At 36.1% G+C, this 15,567-nt stretch overlaps 1 protein-coding gene across 1 annotated transcript in view; it reads left to right on the forward strand.

The window, feature by feature from the left end:
• The first annotated feature begins 3,148 nt into the window (after positions 1 to 3,148).
• The window catches only part of LOC108764806 (mucin-4), a 62,220-nt gene continuing 49,801 nt past the window's right edge, over positions 3,149 to 15,567 (forward strand). Inside the window, exon 1 of the mRNA XM_018513195.1 lies at positions 3,149 to 3,206. Within this exon, the coding sequence (XP_018368697.1) occupies positions 3,149 to 3,206 (58 nt within the window). The remainder of the gene's footprint in view (positions 3,207 to 15,567) is intronic.

Consider the following 15,567-nt stretch of genomic DNA (forward strand, 5'->3'; position numbering starts at 1 on the left):
GAAAGAACAATTTTGCTGAAGTATAAGCATATATTAAAAAATTTAGCTAAATACAGATCTGAAAATAATTTTCTTGAACGATCAAAATAATTACATAATATCCATTTCTATCAAGATTAACTTTAATCTCGGTTTAATTTACTTATCATTTTCTAATTCTAAGAAATAGAAAAAAATGAAAGATAAAAGTTAAACCAAGGTTAAAGTTAATCTTTATTGTTAAAAACTAACATGAAATGCTCAAATTGATTATTAGAATGTCAAAATTTTTTAGAATGTCAATATTACTTATTATGAGTGTCCTATAATTATTTAGTCCAATAGAATTATTTTCAGATTTGTATCTCTAACTAAATTTTTAGTGATGTCAGCAAAGTGAATGAAAAGAGTCTACGGACAGTTGCGTGTTTAATTGCGCACAATGCTGGAGCAGAATTACTCGGCACCTTTTCACTCGGGGATGTCGAGAGTTATTCGTCACACGTATTGAATGATCTTTAAGTTATTCTTTACCGGCGAAGAAATTGCACGTCCTTGCGAACGAACTTGAAGCTCTAGTACCAATTAAAATTAAATACGCGAGCGTTTCTTGTTAACAACTTGTGGCATTCTTATTACCGAAGTTCCAGTAACAGTAACACTGGCAATTTTCAGTAATAATTTACTTTAGCGATCTACTGCACGTATCATGCTTTCGTTACGCGTTCCATGTAGATATGCGTGAAGATTGAAAACTCGTTCGAAAATATCGCACTGTGGACTTTCGATTTCGCGCCTTCGATACATGCAAATCTATCACTGCGAAATTGCGATTTATCGATCGCGCATAAAAGCGGTTGTTACATTTCGAAATAAGCTTTTGACATACTATTAAAAATAATTTCTCCACTTTTATGCCGACACCACTAAATGATTCTATTTCTTTATTGATATTCTCTAAATAAATAATTATTTTTTTTATATATTAGAATAAAAGAAACATGCAGAGATATGCATCTTCTCGTAATTATAACTTGTTATTTAAATTAGTCTAAAGATATTTAAATATATTCAAAATGTACCTTATAAAGTTTTAACAATTTAATTTAATTTTTATTTTGTCTTCATTAGAAAACATTTTGCATCAGGCAATATTTCCTTACTTTGGTGAAAATCAAGATTGGAGCATAAGAATGCAAGGAAAGAGTGACAGAAACGTAAACAAAGCTTGTAAGAGACGAAAATTGAGACAATAATGCGTAAAAGAATAAAATGCGCTCTCTCTTTACATTTCACTTACATTCCTACTTTCATTTTTTCCAGAATTATTTTTATATAAAAACTTTTTAAATGAATTTATTAGAACGATAATAATGTCTGTGTATATAAAATTACATCGTATATATGTTTGAAGATTGTTTTTCTTTAACGTGTCTCTTTTTTTATCGTCACACAAATAATTGACTCCAAACGTGCAACGCGCCGTCTGGCAACACGCGCCGACAAATATTTGCGCACATCACCGTGTCGATCCAATGACAGCCAAAGTGGCAGCGATGAACCCCGAAAAAGGTACTCGTTGAATCTCGTCGTGGTGTTGTTTATCAGGATACGACGCATTAACTCCAGCGTCCGCTGACGACGATGACATGGGGAAGCCATTCGTTTTAGCTGATGCACTTACAGTATCCTTAAATTATCCAACATAGGGATAAGAAGAAAACGAAGAGGAGGGAGAAGAAGAGGAACTTACGTCCTTGCGGACTCTGTCATGGAATTGTCGGCTGGCTGCGACCGGGTTCCAATTAAAATAAACGCGTTCACCGCTTTTCTTGTCACCGTTCCAAGCAACGACCGGGATTGAAGCCACCTCGTCACCTGATGCTTCTCTGCACGGCCGAAGACGATTCTTCCACCGTCGTCGACTGCGTCGCAGTTCTCTTCTTGGTCCGTTTACTCCGCGCGAGTCATCCGCTCCTCCGCGTCCGCAAGACGCTCCACGCGAGTCATTCTCTTCGGCGTTGTTCTCCTTGGAGTCATTCCTCTCATCGTTGTTCTCCTTGAATCAGACTCTTCTTCGTCATCATCATCATCATTTTCTTCGGTGTAGTTGGATATCATACTCTCTTTGCGCGTTCCGTTTGTTTCCCACTTTCTGTTATTATTCGTATTACTTAGTCTTCAAGATGAGATAGAGATAACGATAAAAACATTACGCGTTTATACGGCCAGTGTGATGAATAAGTCGCTTGCTGCTCTGTTAAATACATTTATATGTATATAAAACACATATAAGAAAAAGAATTGTTAGAATTTTATTGCATAAAGAAAAAAAAGTGGTAAATAATTAAACTTAGATCAAAATTAAAACTAAAATTAAAAATTCAAATCTTTTTCTTATTTTTTCCTTCGAATTATTTAAAATTAATTTTAATGTAATTACACAGTTGGATGTCGCGCTTTCATTCTACGTTCTCGGTCCGTTTCCCACTTTCTGCTTATCATTCATATTCCTTATTTTTCAAGATAAGATGGGAATAATGATAAAAAAAAATATTGTATGTTTATACAATATGGCTAACGCAGTGTAATAATTAGGAAACCGCTCGCTGCATTGTTAAATAAATGCATTGTATAACACACAAATGCAGAGAAAATAATGATTAGAATTTTATTGTACAAATGAATTTAAAGAAAGTGGTAAATAATTGAGTTAAAATTAAATCCAAATTAAAATTAAAATTTGATTAAAAATTAAAATGAATCTTTTAAATTTGCTTTTCGAATTATTTATAATTAATTTTAATATAATTAACACGCGAGTATTGTGAAGAGTACTATTATTGGTCGCAAGTTTTTTGCGTCAAGATTGACGTTATAACGTGCTATGAAAGCACACTGGTCCAAGGAGATTAGTCTGTCTCTAGCCACGTTTCTTAGATCAGTCACGGAGGATCAGCTGAGTTGCGCGGCCGTTTGTGTCCGCGAATGGACGCAATTTCCGAGAGGTTGCCTCCGTCGAGCAAAAAGTTTGAAAGATCTGGCCGCGTGTCGTGTGTGCGTCGTGTCGACCGAGCGGCCGCGCAGCAACGTCAGAAGTCAATGCCAGGAGTGTCGTTAACCTTCTTCGCGGCAACATATGGCATATATCCTGACGAGGGGGCATATAATGAAGAAGACACCGAGCGCTGAAGAGACAGGAGAATCCGTCGCGACGTTTGAAGCCGGTAATGGTTAAAGAATGCTCGGCAGTGTCTGAGCTGTGTCTATGATTATTGGCTAATCGAATTGCACTTTTTGCTCCTTCAGATATTAAGATATTAAGAAATTTGAGGAACGTGTTATAAAACAGGGAATTCGAAATGTTACACAAAAAATAAATAGATAGATACATAATTTGTAAAAAACGGTTTGCCGAAACATTTAAAAATTTAGCTGAGAAAAGATACCTAAAAATTTATGATATTTATAATTAATTTGTGAGATATAATTTGCTTCATTGAAATAAATTTTTATTTAAATACTACGTAATAAAAATTTATTCCTAATAATACCTATTTTATTTTTGCGATTAATTAGATATATTTTACTAAAATGTATATTTTGTCATCACAGTCAACTATTTTTGTAACCAATAAATATCGACCTTTATAAATATCGACAAATATTTCGACCTTTTTCTCAGTGTAGATAATTTCGAAAATGATTACGTAGAACGCTCCAACTGATTGTTAGAATGTTAAAACTTTTTACAGCATTGCTCATCACATGCTTGAATTTCTTCTTTTTTAAAGAAATCTGATTTTGATGAATTTAATAGATTCTCGAAATTATTTATTTTGAATATTAAAAACACTGAACAACAGTGCTTTTAATACTTAAAATAAGCAATTAATCGTTATTTTCCAGTATTAAATATCTATAAGGGCTACGTAATGATGGTTCAACAAAATTATTTTCAGATCTGTATTTATTTTTTTAGATACTTCAGCAAAATCGTTCTTTCCGTGTAGACTTTAATTAGAAACGATTTTCTCTCGAGGTGACTCTTCGATCAACAACGAATCAATCTCTCTTCTTAGTTGAAGACATCAACGCTTCCCCGATGACGAAATTATCTCCTTTTTTCGCGGAATCGATTCGACTTTGAGATTTCGTGTGCGTGTGAGCCTCGCGTTATAACGTCTATATGGAAAGAAGCTGCACGCGCGGAATATTGACGAAGGGTCGGGATGGAATAATCAGCCACGGATTCTGGGTTCCTCTCGCGATCACTCAGACATAAATATATCATGTCGTTATCTCAGCCGGTTGCAGCATACGATGACGATGATGCGTTCAAGATAGCGAATGGCCGACATGTCGTGCCTGATGACCTGCAGACGTCGCGTCAGGTGGCCCTACTGCAGACGTCGCGTCAAGTGTCATTTAAATACATGAAGCTGAGAAATGGGATCCTTATATCTTTAACAGAATGCAAACGCGTTGTGTCGATTACAAATTTGCCAATTTTCCGCATTCATTCGCTCTTTCACAACGTAAAGTAGCGACTTTACTCTCTAAATCTAAGTCAGTGGATAATCACTGATATTAGTGCCAAGTATGCCACTGGTAATCAGTAAATTAAATATGAGATCCCTAACCTAGCTAATTTTTATTATATGATCTACTAACCTTGTTTTAGTGCTTAAATTTAATGAATACGGTATTGGAAGATTGAAATTAACGTTCAAATAATATTTTAGTTATATAATGTTCAAACATTCTTCCTTTTTTAGTTGAACTTCACTGATTATCAGTGTTAAGTATGCCTGGATAATTAGTGACTATCCACTGATTCAGATTTAGAGAATACAGTTTGGACAGAAATTATAGTTAAATTATCATGAGTTAAATTATAATTAAATTATGAATAATAAGAAACCATTTTTTTTCTCTCAATGTGCACCTCGCAATTGCGATATATCTTGTATGCGTGCAACGATTTCCTCATGATTATTACTTCGCGACGAAGTCTGGTTATTTTTCAAGCGAACTTCAACTTCGGGGAAAAGCACGCCCTTTGATGGCATGTCTCGTGTTGGTTCCGAGTGAAGCATCGCAGGATGCACCGCGTGGCTGCACCTGCAGCGCGTCCCGCATATAGGCAGATGTATGCGCTATGTCGTAAACATTTACTTTCTGCAGAAGCCGCCGGCTCCTGTCATAGACGTATATTAATGCTGGTGGATTCTGAACGTGTGATATCTAACCCGAGGCGAAATGATTCAGCGGAGAATTAATTCGCGCTCTTCTGAAGCACTAGAAACTTTTTAACGACACAGTGTGAAACGCACAATATTTCTTTGCATGCCACATGCTTGAGATATAAAGTCGTGAAATGAATCATAGATCAAATACGCTAAACGATTCAACAAGAATTTTTTATTATCTCAATCAGTCAGCTATTGTTGAAACTCATGCATCTTATTTTTATTATCATTATGATATGTATTATTAATGGAGCTAAAATAAATTGAGATAAGATACGTTTTATTACATATAATATTGAGGTGCGATAAATAGAGACTGCGTATATAATTATAAATAATATACGCGTTCTTATAACAAAAATGGCCTGATCGTTGTATTGACGCATTTGTTTTGCGAGATATTAATTTGAGCTAAGAGAAAATGTTTCCCGCGTCAATCATATTACACGTGCTCGTGACGCTACGTCTAACTATTTATGCACTCGAGTGCATCGTCTTGCAGCGCAGCCTTGAACGATCAGCGAAGGCCAAGGTATACATATGGCGTCGGGGCGCTAAAAAAATTTGTGCATCGAGCGGTAGGCTCGGTTCACCGGCCGCGATAATTAGTAGTTCGTTGATTTTTCCAGAGAGACATAACTCATCATCCGTTAACGTAGGCTACTCGCTAAGGCTCCGTGGAAAAAGAGATAAAGGAGAAAGAATACGCTGAACGCGTGCACAGGGAAGCTCCGTCATTTTCTGCGCGATTTCCCAAACAAATTACACGGTGCACGCTAGACCCCGTCGTCCAACTTAGAACCTGCAATTTATCCCGGAGATCTATGCATCTTCTTCCGAGGAGGAGATAGGGCAGCGCGCCGTTATTATCTTCCGTTGTGATGAGGCATTTTCTTGGAAAAGGAAATCATACAGGCGAATGGCGCAGTTTTGTCTTGGAAAAGCGGAAATTTCTTGTTTATATTATCTAACTTGTAGCTTTCTGTCGAGAGAATTATGATATAAATATGAAAGAGAACTGAGAAAATCTCACGCGAAAGGAATGGCCAGTGTGAGACGAGATTGGAAAGATCTCACGTGAAAAAAAGATACGAAGGGAAAGAAACTTGAGGGAAATCGGGAAGTCATCTAGAAAAATCTTGTAGTGATTTGAGAATTTCATGTAAATTTGATTGTTCGATGAAGTTTTCTCTCATTCGTGGTAGAAGGAGGGTTAATTATTGCGAAGTGATTTAATGTTAGCTAAAGAAAAAGACTCGTGTATATGAATGTATTTTTTATTATAAAGATTAGATAACACGATCGAGAGAAGTTCGATAAAAAGATGATTGATAAAAACAGAAGCAAAGTCTGTTCACCGGCAAAAGAAGTCCGGACTCCGTGCTTAACTCTTTAATTTTCGCTAAATTTGGGAATTTCATGTAAATTTGATTGTTCGATGAAGTTTTCTCTCATTCGTGATAGAAGGAGTGTTAATTATTGCGAGGTGATTTAATGTTAGCTGAAGGAAAAAAACTCGTGTATATAAATGTATTTTTTATCATAAAGATTAGATAACACGATCGAGAGAAGTTCGATAAAAAAATGATTGATAAAAACAGAAGCAAAGTCTGTTCACCGGCAAAAGAAGTCTGGACTCCGTGCTTAACTCTTTAATTTTCGCTGCAGTTAAACGTAACAGCTATCATGCTTTGATGTCGATATCTGCCGTGCGTGTATCTACCTACGCGTCTACACGTCTTGAAGTACAATTTGCATAATTACACATGCACGTGGGCAGAAGTATGTAAACGACGTAACAATTTTCGAGAGCTTTGAGTGCTGCCGCTGCTTTTTATTGAAAAAAAAAGGGAAGAAGCTTATTACTTCGCCTTGAAAAAAAAAACAAGATAATAACAAGATATGAAGGGATTCCTTTTGGAATCGAGCTGCAATCCCTACAAGGATCCGCACAGTCATTTGGGCTTAGCATTTGCTAAACTCACGAAGCTTAATACATTTATGCTACATTTACACATTATAAACATGCATATACAGCACATATTTTTATAAGCAATAGTGAAATAAACATTTGAGGAAAAGTGGAAGCAGAATACATGAAAAGAGAATAATTTCATTGAAGATATGATCAACCATATCGCGCGATTAGTAGTCCTTTCATTAATTCTCTTTATATTCTCCTACATTTCAAACATTTTTAATTAAAATATTTAGTCGCAAGAGTGACTTGCATGAAAATCGATTGTTCAAGAAGAAGCTCGAAGTAGCGATCGTACATTTTCCAGCTAACACATGTGATTGTTATGAGGTACACACGCGTGCGCAGTGCGTACGTACGCGTGATTAAGAGTCGTATTAAAGCAATACCGAATTACTAGAAACTTATATCGCGAGCGGTTCTTATTATTTACGCGCACCTTCGTCGCGCTCTCTTATGAATATCTCGCAGCGAGACGCAGCTGCGCTCCGACGCATTAATGCAGATACGTCATGCGGCGCGGGATCATCAAGGTGTATCGAGTGTCTAGAGTGCACTCTCTGCAGGTAGCAACGTTGACAGACGGTGAGTTACATTGCAATGGAAAAATCAAATTTAACTGTCCGGGCTCGACGATTAAATCTTTGAGAATTTATTTCGTCACAAAATCACAACACGTCCAATCGAACTGCTTCAGGGAACGCAGTAATAATGATAAATAACATTTATAAAAGGAACGTAATAAAATTTTATATATATTATAATTTAATATTTAATAATATTTAAGAAAAAAATAGTAATAATAATTTATTTATGGTTATATCTCTTCCTCGTCTTCTCTCATTTTATTTGAATATTTGACAATTGAATTGATCATATAACTTTATTTTTACATCGAGAGAACGATTTTGCTGAAGTATATTTAAAAATGTAGATAGATATAGATCTGAAATTAATTTTGTTACACTATCAAAATTATGCAGAGACGCTCAAACTCTGGTTGTTAGTGTTAAAAATTCTTGCAGCATTGTTCATGCTTGAGTTTCCTACATAATTATTTTTATGGTCCAACAAAATTAGGTTTAAATTCTTAGATACTTCAGCAAAGTTGTTCCTTCCATACGCTTTTTGTTTCGTTAACAAAAAATAAAAGCAAAATATTTGTTTCGATGACATCGTTTTACAAATGTATTGAGTGATTACGTGTCTTCGACTTCTCGAGGCAAATCGCACGGGGACGTACACCGCAGCAATAAGCAATTGCATCGTATTATTACGGATAGTACATCCCGGTCGATGTGAATGCCTCTCGTTACAGCACCGGCGTACCGTACCTACACGCGTATATCGTCTCGTATAACTCGGCCGTTCACTTTTATTATTTGCCGTTTTACGGCAGGAAGTCATTACCGCATGCAGATTCGCGGTGTGCCGAAGGCCGAAGGGTAATCGCGAAGGGGGACTCAGTAAAAACGAGCCGCGTACGGCTCCCTCGTATGCCTTCGACGACGAAGCCAGGGATGAGGCACGTACGTACATATGCTTTTGATAGCTTGTACCCGGGACGAATCCAGTTTCCTCGTTAAACGTGAACGTCGCGTTTTAGAGACGTTACATAATAGGGCAAGGGTGCAATGCCACGACCTACCCTCTGATTCTACCGCTATAATTACAAGGTATACGTACGTTAATTTCCTTTTTTTTAACACTCAAACAGTATTTGCGATTTGCTTTCACAAAATATACAATGATAAATTACAAATTAACGAAAAAATTAATAAGTTTTTACAGACTCCTTTAATTAGAACAATTAATAACATCATGAAATATGTAATACAGGCAATAGGAGTCGACGCTGGTTATCAATTAGCGCAATTTTTCTTAATATTAGGTAATAAACTTAATTCCTGCCGTTTTTTGTCTCCAAAATTGATTTATTTCGAAAGGAAATACCTTAATCAAAGTATTATTAATAAAGTATTATTAATTAGTAATAAAGTAGAAAATGGAGGAAATTACTTTGATTAAGGTATTCATTCATCTTCCCTTTGAAACAAATCAATTTTGGAGATGAAAAACGGCAGGAATTAAGTTTAACACCTAATACTAAAAATCTAAATCTTAACAAAATATACATTTGGCCGAAAGTATAAAGCACCTCGACAAATTGATGTATAAAACGTTCTATATCTAACGAAAAATAAATTAAAAAACTGTTTGATTGAAAAATAATATTTATTTTTATAACCATTTTAATATTTTGTTCGTTTTTTTTTATTTTATTACTAATTTTTCCAAGAAAATGTGAAGGAGCTTTATACCTATGACTTTAAGATTCAAAGCTGTAGATAATAAATAGATAATAATAAATAATAAATGCTAATTTAGCGACATATATAATTGCGCTATTGTGTTGCTTCTCGCGTTACGGAGATTATTATTTCTTTAATAACAATATTAATTTGCCGTGAATATTTAAACAATACTATCTAACATGCACCTATATAAGTTTGTTGTTACAAACGTATGTCAATGCACGAAACTCATCTTAAATAAAAAGGAATTATTGGTAGAAATAAAGCATTGGACGTTGACGTTGGTTACTCTTTCGCTTCGCATAAGTGCATTTGAGAATCACGCCCATTTATCATCTCGGTCGGCCGAAGGGTGGTTACTTCGGAGAGAGAGAGAGAGAAATAGGAAGATTGACGTACAATGCTTGCGGAGATGATTCAGAACGGGTAATCCTTGGTGAATTTTTTTTTCTGGTCATTTTCTACGCGTGATTCAGTTCCAGCCGGCGCACATTATGCATCAAGCGGTGCAAGGACCTGCGAGAATCCAAGGCTACTCACGCCAGCCTGAGTAATGAATCGTGACGGTGACATAGATATCGATATTCCGGAAAAAGCCAACGTTGAATGGTACGGTCAATAAGATGAAAAGTATAGTTTCTTTTATCATTATTACATCAGAGAAAAATATAGTGGTAACAACCATACAACCTTGGCCCAAAAATATTATACACGGAGAGAATTTTTTCTGAGAGTTTACCCTGAAAATATGATAGTCGTGAGACAACATTATATTCCGAAGAATTTTAATGTAAATCTCTCTTATTCATTAATAAAACTACAATAAAGTATAAAATAAGTTTAATTAATTTTACTAAAATGCATGGTAAAAATCTTTAACATATTATATTGTACAATACCACAACTACTATATTTTCAGGGTAAATTTTAAAAGAAAATTCTCTCCGTATAGGTACCTTATTAACTATTATTTAAAGATTTTAAAGTTTAGCTCAATAATTGATTTATGGTATTTAATGTAAAATTTTTCCTTAATTTCAAGAACCCTTTAAGTTTATGTGTAATGCCGCTAATCAATAGGCAACAATGCACGTAAAAGAATTTCAGATGAATGAAAAAAATATAAATGTCTAATATTTTTGATCACACAAGTAACAACTATATACAATAATTTCAAAGAATATAGGATTTCACGACATAGATTTATGCGACAAATTTAAAATTTTCCATCAATCTGCTTTTAAATACTTGTCTTTTTAATCAAGTGATTGCTCGGAAATAACCGGGCTGTTACAGAAGTTTAGATTCTTTCTGTCTGCATTCATTGTTCTTCGCCCCACATGGAATGTGAAGACGAGGTGGTCGCGAACCCCTTCACGGGCCCGTGGGATAAATAACCTGCCCAAAAGGGAAAAATGGCCGACAATCAGCCTAAATACCGGGATGTACGAATGGCCAGCGGTCTTTGGGCAATCTATTCGATTACCACGAATCTTCTTTCTCTTCTCCATGAGAAAGAGACACTCTGATCGTGTTCACAAATTCTTTTCCCGATCCACGCCAGGAATGGCGTGTATGGCGAACCATCTCCCTTCGTTTCGGAGCGTAAATCCTCCCTCGAACCAGAACACCAGAAAGCCTTTTATTCGGTAAACTATTTTAAAGAGGTGAGATAATTTCTGCAGGTGAGCAAAGTTTATCAAATTCGTTAAATTACCATAAAATTAAAAATATATCATTTTTTATGATAGAGTTATTATTAGATATATAACTATGTAGACTGAGTTGTCAAAAAAGTTCTGAGTCAAAAAACCCTTTTCACACGTACACTCAGAAACAATGATAATTATTAATAATTATTTTCTAGAGGACAATTTAGAACTTTTTGGACAATCCGGTATTATTAAAGCTAAGATGGCAAGTAGGGAAAGGAATGGCTGCTTGTCTCATAGAACGGGAGAGCGTAACTTTCGTTATTACTCGTAACTCGAGACTGAGTCTCCGGACGAAGGGTCGTTGCATTCTAGAGACGATCCTTATACGATCGAAGCCGCAAGGCGGCATTGTCTCAGCCTTTTTCTTGCCTTTAGAAGAGGAGGCCTCTCGCGTGCGAGTTATATAACAAAATGGCCGTTCGTATTCTTCCTTTAGCACGTCTGTCGCTACGCATGGTGCGTGTATGCGCGTACACGTGTGTACACGCACACGTATATCGATACGAGTCATCGTGTCGGCACGTAAGGTAGGAAGGGTTCTGGGACTCTACGTTAGGCTAGGTCTTAAGTCGTTCGGGTCTTTAACCGAGCTGAGGGAATGCCGGTCGGCTAGAGACAGATCGCGCGACCGCAGTAGAAGCTATTCGTGCTATCATTTCCAACCGCGGTAATCGAGAGAGGAAAAGAGGGAACGAAAATAGTGAATGAAGTCGATCACCCGTTGCCACTTCGTCGTTCTGCATGGTTGAACGTTTTTGCGTCGCGTGAAACGAATACCTGGGAGAAATCAACAGTTTCGTGGTAATAGGTTCAAAGTTTTAATTGGTCTTATCGTCTAGGGTAGAGTTTCAAATAAGGAAACAAGTTCCTTTAGTTTCGTTATCTGTTATTTTATATACGTACTTACATAAACTTTGCGAAGTTAGGAAGAAATTTTTGAGGTATCTTGCAGTGCCAAGTTTTATCTTTACTTGAAGTGAATTAATTATTAATGTCAATTAATGATTAACAATTAACTAATTTATAATTAATAATTAATAAAATTAACATAGAAACAAAGGCTTGATAAATTAAGATTCAAATAATTAAATTAAACAGTTCTGAAAGTTGGATTTTAATGCCAGTTAAAAAATAAATAAGTTATAAAAGAGTCACACTAAATGATGGAAGTGTTGCAACGATATAAAATCTGACAAAACATTTCGACTCTCAATGGATCATCTTTAGTATTGTACAATGCATATAATAAAAGATTAACTAAATAATTAATAATTAACATGATTATGTCAAACAAAAAATGACTAAGCTAATGAAAGACAATTAAAAAAATTCTTTATATATAAGAATCTTGACTACACTGTTAAATTTTATAGGATCAAATTAACTTAATGTGAGTCGCCACTGCTCCTACTCAATAATATCATTATTTTTTACTAAACAATGGTATTTGACACTATACAGTATCAATTTAACATTATATAGTGTCAAATTTAATTATCATTTTAGTAAAAAATAACGATATATTTAATAGGAGCAGTGGCGACTCATATTGGGTTAAATTTGACACTATAGATTTAACAATGTACATTTGAATTGCAAAGACTTTGATTTCCCGCTAGAAATTGTCACGCGTAGGTCATCTCAGTTACAGTATTCAGCATAGAAGAAATCCGTATCAAAAAGAACGTCTAATCCTGTTTCTCGCACCTCGCCTCGCAAGAAGGAGTTTCAAAGGAACCGTTTCTGAGACAGTCACGAAGCAGACTGCTCTTTACTCTTGAATGGCCAAGACTCGTTTCATTGTTTGAGTGCACCGTGCGCCCGCGATAAAACGGTACAATCGATTATCCGTGCGAGGATAATCGCGCGCGCACTTGAAGGTCTCGTATAATATACGAGACGAAACTCGAGGCGTGTCCTTCCGTTGAAAGGATTCTCATTGCATGCTGCGCTTTCGTTCCTTCTCCGAGAGCGTCGCACTCTCGGGGCGAGATCGATAAAACGGACGTCCGACGGCGAACTCTTCTCGTTCTGCTTCGATAAGATCGACGAGCAATTTGTGGTATCGCAGGCGTCGTTGCGCGTACGCGAATGCGTGCTTTATATGTATAGCCGGATCGAAGGCGCAGATTGTACGATCGTTTAGCGAAACAATGCAGATATGGTTTGGCAATGATCCATAAAAAATCCAAATCATTCAAGTATAAATTACATTATTTTATACACATTTCACGCTTCACGCTGTTACAGTCATAATGTTAAATTGTACCCATTTAGTTTATATTTTTAATCATTCCTACAGGTCCTATATATAATATGAAGTTTATCTGACTAAACAATTTAGCGCAATAAATGTATTAATTTGACTAAAATTTAGTTCATTATTTACTAAGTACGGATACATTAATATGAACGCTATTTATTTTCAAACTAAGTAATTTAATCATAGAAATTTTGATTAAATATAATTCTTTCTTTAACGATAAAAGGACGGTTTCGCTAAAATATCTAAAAATTTAACTAAGTATAGGTTTGAAAATAATTTTGGATTATTTAAATATTACAATATTTACAAATTTTTAAATATTTAACAATGCAAGCTGAATAAAATAACAAATATTTCTCAATGTGGCGCACACGATCACAATCGCGCTAAGATCTCTAGTTTGATTTTCTAGTTTAACATTAAAGAAATATCATGGTTTTTGATAACGCTCAGCGATTACACTTACATCCTCAATATCTTGTACTCTGAAGCTTGTAATCGCGTGGGTAATCACTATTTCCTTTATGTTATTTATGATTCCTCGGCGTACGCACGTAGAGTGGATATCGTTACAGATCGTGAGGAAGTTACGCAACCAATTTAAATATGCGATTACGCGTGTGAAGATCCCTCTAGATCAGGCGAAGATGAGGCGATATGTCTTCGCTAACCGCAGATTCTGATCACGCTAAGATTCTGTCCGGTCTTAGAGACCGCTTAGAGAAGCGGTCGTCGAGAGGCAAACGGAGTCGGGATGGCTTGTGTAATCTCCGACATGATCCGACATCCTCTCGCGAAGCGAGTGCAGTCGTTGCACGTTCGTCTATGATTCCTCGGCAACGTTCCTCGAGTGTTATAATTGTGGCGAGGCAGTCTTTATATTGCGTGGATACATTGTGCATGCCGGAGAGAGTGAGTGAAACACAAGAACGGATCTGTTTACTGATCTAATAAGTCTTGAAAATTTAAAAAAATGTTATAAGGTATTAGGTGTTAAACTTAATTCCTGCCGTTTTTCGTCTCCAAAATTGATTTGTTTCGAAGGGAAGATGAATGAATACCTTAATTAAAGTAATTTCCTCCGTTTTCTACTTTATTACTAATTAATAATACTTTATTAATAATACTTTGATTAAGGTATTTCCCTTCGAAACAAATCAATTTTGGAGACGAAAAACGGCAGGAATTAACACCTAATACCTTATATAGCCTTTAAAAGCGATTAGAGTTTCGAGAAGTTACGATCCGCTCCTGAAGGAACGAAGAGAACGGCGTGTGTACTCGGTACTAGTATTTCTTCTTTCAATATTTTCGCGTCTTATTCTCTCACCTGCTTCTCCTCTTTCGTTTTCCTTCTATTTCGCACCGTCTCGCAATTCCAGCAGACGGAACTGCCGATATATCAAGCGAGCAAACCGGTGCGGCGCTTTCCTCGATGGCATGTCCCAGCTACCTCCGCGTTCTGAAACCCGTGATTTCCCGGTGTTGAAAGTTTATTGCTGTCAACCGTTTCTCGACAACATAGGTGTTTCGGAGAGCCGCATGCTGCACTCGTTTCTCGAGTCTCGAACGATGTTTGCTCTAAGTTTAACGATGCTGTATGAAGTTTTAAAGGAAAGGATAAGGTTTTAAATTTAAAGGTATTAAAAATTATTTATTGTCTATAATCTACTACGAAATTACGCTTTTCAATATAAGTAATGACTTATTTTGTTTCAATGAATATTAGGTGTTAAACTTAATTCCTGCCGTTTTTTCGTCTCCAAAATTAATTTGTTTCGAAAGAAAGATGAATGAATACCTTAATCAAAGTAATTTCCTCCATTTTCTACTACTTTTTCCCATCTCTCTGGCAACAGGGAAATCCCACGACGGTAGAACGCGGTGTCTTTCGAGGCGATCCATTCATTCACCCATTTTTGGACTTCTGTGATTGGAGAAGTGTGTGTCCGTAAGTGCGTGTTGCATCGAACGGAAGAGATGGTAATTTGACGGTGCCAAGTCTGGAGAGTACGCTGGATGCGGGAGAACTTCCCATTCAAGCTCTAGAAGTGCCTGCTTC

Source organism: Trachymyrmex cornetzi, unplaced genomic scaffold (genome assembly GCF_001594075.2).
Source record: "Trachymyrmex cornetzi isolate Tcor2-1 unplaced genomic scaffold, Tcor1.1 scaffold454, whole genome shotgun sequence".
Lineage (NCBI taxonomy): Eukaryota > Metazoa > Arthropoda > Insecta > Hymenoptera > Formicidae > Trachymyrmex > Trachymyrmex cornetzi.